General features: G+C 40.8%; 1 protein-coding gene and 2 pseudogenes across 1 annotated transcript in view; 2 read left to right on the plus strand and 1 right to left on the minus strand.

Annotated features, from left to right (window-relative positions):
• LOC102850864 overlaps positions 1–2,360 on the minus strand; it is a 2,947-nt pseudogene extending 587 nt beyond the window's left edge.
• Positions 2,361–2,617: 257 nt separating this feature from the next.
• LOC102851280 lies at positions 2,618–3,347 on the plus strand (annotated as a pseudogene).
• A 462-nt stretch (positions 3,348–3,809) lies between these two features.
• The window catches only part of LOC102851697 (zinc finger protein 18-like), a 30,907-nt gene continuing 28,831 nt past the window's right edge, over positions 3,810–5,885 (plus strand). Inside the window, exons 1-3 of the mRNA XM_006903350.1 lie at positions 3,810–4,196; positions 4,802–4,991; positions 5,368–5,459. Of these exons, the coding sequence (XP_006903412.1) occupies positions 3,810–4,196; positions 4,802–4,991; positions 5,368–5,459 (669 nt within the window). The remainder of the gene's footprint in view (positions 4,197–4,801; positions 4,992–5,367; positions 5,460–5,885) is intronic.

Raw genomic sequence — 5,885 nt, forward strand, 5'->3', positions numbered from 1 at the left:
TGGAGGAGGGCTCTTCTGGCCTCGATGGAGCGGCTCAAGCGAAGGCGGTGGCTTCCCGCGCAGCGGACAGCACACTCCGCACTGGATGCTGGCGGAGCGACCGATAATCTTTCTTGATGTTGAGTTTCAATCTATTTTGTAGACTGCAGTCCCTGACCTTTTATAAAGGTTTCAGTTCCTCCTCAGTTTTGGCATGCAAGGCTGTGTCATCTGCATAATGTTGGCTGTTGGTGAGTCTTCCTCTAATTCTAATGCCGCTTTCCTCATAAAATCCAGCTTCCCGATTATTTTGTTTTACATACAGATTGAAAAGCTATGGAGACAGAACATATCCCTGAAGTACTCCTTTTCCTGATTTTGAACCATGCAGTGTTTCCTTGCAGTGTTCTGATGAATGCTTCTTGACCCAAGAAGCAGTCCAAGTATAGATTTTGTAGGAGCATAAGCAGGTGTTCTGAAATTTCCATTCTTCTCAACGTTAGTCACAATTTGTGATCCACATAGTCAAGTGCCTTTGCATAATCAATGAAGCGCAGATAGACATTCCTCTGGTACTGTATTTTCAGCCAAGATCCATCTGACATTGGCTATGATATCCCTAGTGCTGCAGCCTCTTCTAAACCACCTTGTATTTCTGGTAGTTTTCTGTCAGTGTACTATCCCAGTCATTTTTGTTTTATGATCTTCAGCAGGATTTTGCTTGTGCATGATATTAGTGATATTCCATAATTTCTGCACTCTGTTGGATGCCTTTTTTTTAAAAAAAAAGGAATAAATATTCTCATTTTCATTGGTGGTAGTGTATACCTAAAAATACATTCAGTTACTAAGAAAAGATATTTATTACACAGATTATTTCTTTTATAGTAATTAGTAGTAGTTTCTTTAAAGGAGGTAGCTCTGATGGCCTAGTGGTAAGAAACTGTGCTGCAGTCTTGAAGATAGGCAGTTCGAATCCACCAGTTGCTCCACAGAAGAAGTATGGGCAGTCTCCTCCCATGTGATTAACTACCTTTAAAGAACTGCTTGAGGGTCAGTTATGGGTCAGTTCTAACTCAACAATACACAACAACAATAAAGGGACCTCTGGTGGCTTTTTTGTAAGGAGTTGTGCAGCCAACCCAAAGGCACACAGTTTGAATCCACCAGCTGCTTGCGAGAGAAAGATGGACAGTCTTCTCCTAGGCAGTTTACTCCCTCTGAAAGTCCACTAGAGGATCAGCTATGAGTTGGTTCCAGTTTAATGGTATATAACAACAATGGTTCCTTTAAGATCTTTTTAGGATTTGCTTTGCATTTGAGAACTGGACAATGAATAAGGATGACAGAAGAATTATTTATGTCTCTGAACAGTGATGTTGGAAAAGAGTACTGAATATCCCATAGACTACCAAAACAACAAACAGGTATGCCTTGGAGAAAGTGCAGCCAGAGTGTTCTTTGAAGGCAAAGATAGTGAAGCTTCGTCTGCTTTGGGTATGTTGCTAGGAGAGGTTTTTCCTTGCAGAGGGACATCATGCTTGGCAAAATTAAGATTTGATGAAGGGCAGAAAAACCCTTAAGCAAATGAATTAACAAAGTGAATGGCCATGCGCTTGAAATTTCAGAGATTGTGAGGATGGCACAGAATAGGACAGGATTCAGATCTGTTGTACATAGGTCATAATGAGTCATACTTGACTTGATGGCACCTAACAACAACAAAAAACACATTTATTAATAACTGTATCTTTTCCTAAGCCAAAAGCGCTGGTGGCCTACTTGTTAGAAGCTGTGCTGCAGTCTCAAAGACAAAAGAATATTGTGAGTGATAGGGTATTTTCCATAAGCATAAAGTAAAAGAATATCATATGTTGCTAAGAGCTTGATGGCCTGTTGGTTTGTAGCTGTACTGCAATCCCTAAGACATGAGAGATTCTCTTCTTGAGAGAAGAATGTGGAATCTCCCATATGATTTACTGCCTCTGAAAACCTGCTGGAGGGTCAGCTACTGGTTGGTTCCGTCTCCATGGCACACAGCACAACAACAAATCCCTCTAAACAAAGGTTTAGTTATATCTCACTAATTTTTATATTTTGTGTTTTCATTTTACTTATTTCCTTTTTGAGCCTGGATTATTTGATTGTTAATAATTTCTAGATATTACAATATGTTACTGAATTGTAATTTAATTGCATGTAGTCAAGAGAAAAGATGTTATAAGGATTTGTTATTCAATATGCATTTGATCTGTATTTTTGAATGTGTTATGTTGAATGTGTTTTCTACAGTTACTGGGCTTAGTGATTAGAAAATTTCGGTAAGATCAAGACAATTCATGGTGCTATTTAGGTTTTCCATTCACCTTATCATTTAGCATTATCTTCTCTATTTTGGTTAATGTCTTGGAAATTTTGATAATATTATCCATCAAATATTTAGTTCAAGGCAATAGGTTGTTTATAAGTAGCTGGTATTTTACAAAAATCCTTTGGGCTTAAGGGTGAAACTGTTTCACAGGCTGATGGTGGCAATTTAGGTATGGTGTTGATGGTTTGCTCTGTAGCCACAAACTGTTTTCAAATAGAAGAATATATCCAAGAAGGCAGCTTGAGAGACCTTGACGTACAGGTTGTGTGAGCCATGGCTATGACTAGTGTCAGGTTGCCTACCAGCATTTTAAGAAAGACAGATGCCTGGATTGGACTCTGGGGAGCGTTCTGGAGGACACCTTCTTCCTACAAACTCTGTGCTTCCTGGAATCAGTACTTAGATTTTTCAACTATCGCTTTAAATGTATCAAATTATAAAATACGTCTCCGCAGTGTATTTTCACTAAGACTCCGAGGCCTCTTAATATCTCCAGAATATATTTTGCCATTTTCCATGAGACTCAAAAGGAATATAAGCTCTAAAAAATTCCCTAAAAAGACTCTGCAGAAAGTGGAAGGTGAAGAGTCTGATCAAGAGTGACCACAGCGAGATAAGTAAGCAGGGAGAGGAGCTTGAGGATGACTCCAGTGTGGTCAAAGACTATAAGGACCTGGAAAAGTGGTGCAGTCCTTTCAGTATGATGTTATCCTAAAGACTGGTCTAGACGTTGGAAGAAACAAAGTGGAAGATGTATTCTATAAAGGTGAACTCAGTCTGAATGGGGAAAAATTATGGAAGAAAAGCAGAACGGTAAAAGTGGGAGGGAGATACATTAGAGGTTATCACTGAAGAAAATAAGGAAGCAGAAACAGACATAGTAATGCGAATTCTCCTGAAAAAAGTGCTTGAAGAGAAAACGGAAAGTGAAAAATACAAAATGGTATTACGGCGGTGGAAAAAGTTAGAATTGCCTAAGAAGAGTACATCTAAATAAATGAATTGCTTTGTAGACATAAAAAAATTTATATATCCATTGAGCCCTGGAGGGTGTAAACAGTTAAAGTTCTCTGCTGTTGACTTGTGGTGGGGGGAAGTCAAGTGTACCCAGTAATGTCTTGAGAGAAAGACCCAGTGATTACTTCTGAGTAACCAGCCAGCCCTGGACAGCACAGCTCCACTCTGAGAAATGTGGATCCACATGAGTTAGAGTCATCTCAGGACCAACTGTTTTTCTTTTTGTCAATTCATTGGGCAGTTGCATAGATCATGGTTCAGTCCAAGGCTTCTCAGCAGGGCATGTGAATTTATTTCTGAAATCATGTTGTTCTCTGTTTCTCACTGGTCTCCTTCTGTCCCCAGTGTCCCTGCAAGAGACTGTATGAAGACTCTGTTTTCCCCAGAGTTCGTTCCATCCATAAGGACTTTGCTGAAGTGAAAGAACTTGGCAAGCCTGATGATGTCATTGGAGCTGGGACAATCCCTTGTCCAGGTGTCACCATTGGCAAAAGCAGAGGACCTCCCACTCCCTGGACCAGATGCTGCCCCTCAAGGGGAACTCTCCAGCCCTGAAGCGGCCCGGCAGCTTTTCAGACATTTTCAATACCAGGTGCTTTCTGGGCCCCAGGAGACCCTGAGGCAACTTCGGAAGCTCTGTTTCCAGTGGCTGCAGCCAGAGGTTCACAGCAAAGAGCAGATCCTGGAGCTCCTCATGTTGGAGCAGTTCCTGACCATCCTGCCTGGGGAGATCCAAATGTGGGTGCGCACACAACACCCCAGCAGTGGAGAGGAGGCTGTGACGCTAGTAGAGAGCTTGAAGGGTGATCCTCAGAGACTGTGGCAGTGGGTAAGCAAAGTATTGGGATATATGGTCCTTTTGGGGTGTCTTCCTGCCTCATATATGGCTCTTAAATAGTTGTACTTGACTACTAACCAAAATGTTGATGCTTTGAACCCACCAACTGACAAAGTTAAAGAAAGATCTTGTCATCTCCTTTCCTTGAATGTTATTGCTAAGAAAACTCGAAAGAGCTTTTCTGCTCAAGGTGTTGCTGTGAGTTGCAATGAACCTTTCCACAGCTTTCTTTTATTTTCCTTTGTGTTTTAGTAACTGCACTCTTAGCTGCTAGAGACTGAAGATACAATCTCTTGTTCCATTCTCATTTAATGCTAGAACATTTGCATTAGTTTAAGTTTTAGTTGGTACAGACTGTCCAACTGAAACCCTGTAGTCGTGGACGGCTTGTCTCTCTGAGGTCTTGCAGGCCAGGTTCAGTGTCAGCAGTGGATCTCTCTGTCGGATTTCCATCAAAGGCTGGAAATACCTGCTGGATGAGAAAATGAAGCTGGCTTTCTACTTCCTTAAAACCTATTCCTAAGGACTGTCCTGTATTCTGTTTTTAGGAATCCAGGGTCAGCATCCTTCAGTAACTAATAATATGTGGTCTTTAGATCAGCAGCCAGGTTCTAGGACAGAAAAGCTCAACTGAGAAGGTGGAATCTGCAAGCTACCAAGTGAGGGAGGGAGAGGCCAGTCTTGAAGTGGTGCCTCAGGAGCTGGGACTTCAGAATTCAGCTTCAGGGCATGAGGAACAGCTGAGACACATCATCAAAGAGGAACCTGACACTGAGTCGGAATTAGGTGAGAGCCAGTTAGTATTTATGCTGGTATTGGGGACCTTTTGGAGAAAATTAGATTTGGGAACAAAGTTGATATCCACAAGTCACCTTGTTTAGGAGATTCAGTGTCAGCATTTTCAAATACTTTTTATCTGCATTAGACTGTTTGGATTTGGGATTTGACCAAGGAGGGGAGGGAATATTTGAGTGAACCTCTTTGGGGTATTAGAAGGGTTTGGATTTTGTTAGTGATGGAAGTAGAAATCTTGAAATTGTAGATAGAAGTATCCATTATAATTTGACAATCTCTTTGTTGGATTTTTTTTTTAAATCAATGCCTCTGAGGAATGACTGAGGAGGACATCTAGATTCTTAAAGCTTCCTGTGTCTGCCTTCAGTGATGGCAGCTCCCCAGCTTCTTGCCAGACCTGAGGAAAGGCTTGTCAGCAGCCAGCACTCTGGAGTCTCCCTTCTCCGAGCGTCATCTCAGGTGAGCCAGTTTTCTCTGCTTTTCTGCCTTTTGAACCAGATTTGAGCATTCACCCATAGTTAGGAGGACTGAAATGAGTGCATGTTCTGAAGTGCAGTGGAGAAGAGGGCCCCGCTAAGAGAACAGGAACAATACACATGTAAAGAAACTTGAGTTTCAGAATTTCTCTCAGGTCTTCCCAAGACAGAATGGCAGTTGATTTTTTTTTTTAATTTTCACTTTGCAGAACTTATTTTTATTATATATTGCTTTGCATATTTGTGTACAAAATCCGTATACATTGTGTTTCATTCATATACATTGTGTGTCATATTATATTCTTTCCTTCACATTGTGGTTTTTTTTGTTATATTTTTTTATTTGCAAATAGAGAAAGTTCATGTTAAAAAAATAGAAAATGGAGTATAGTAAATATACAAGTCGTGT

Source organism: Elephantulus edwardii, unplaced genomic scaffold, assembly GCF_000299155.1.
Source record: "Elephantulus edwardii isolate Elephantulus edwardi_28Jun2011 unplaced genomic scaffold, EleEdw1.0 scaffold00577, whole genome shotgun sequence".
Taxonomy (NCBI): domain Eukaryota; kingdom Metazoa; phylum Chordata; class Mammalia; order Macroscelidea; family Macroscelididae; genus Elephantulus; species Elephantulus edwardii.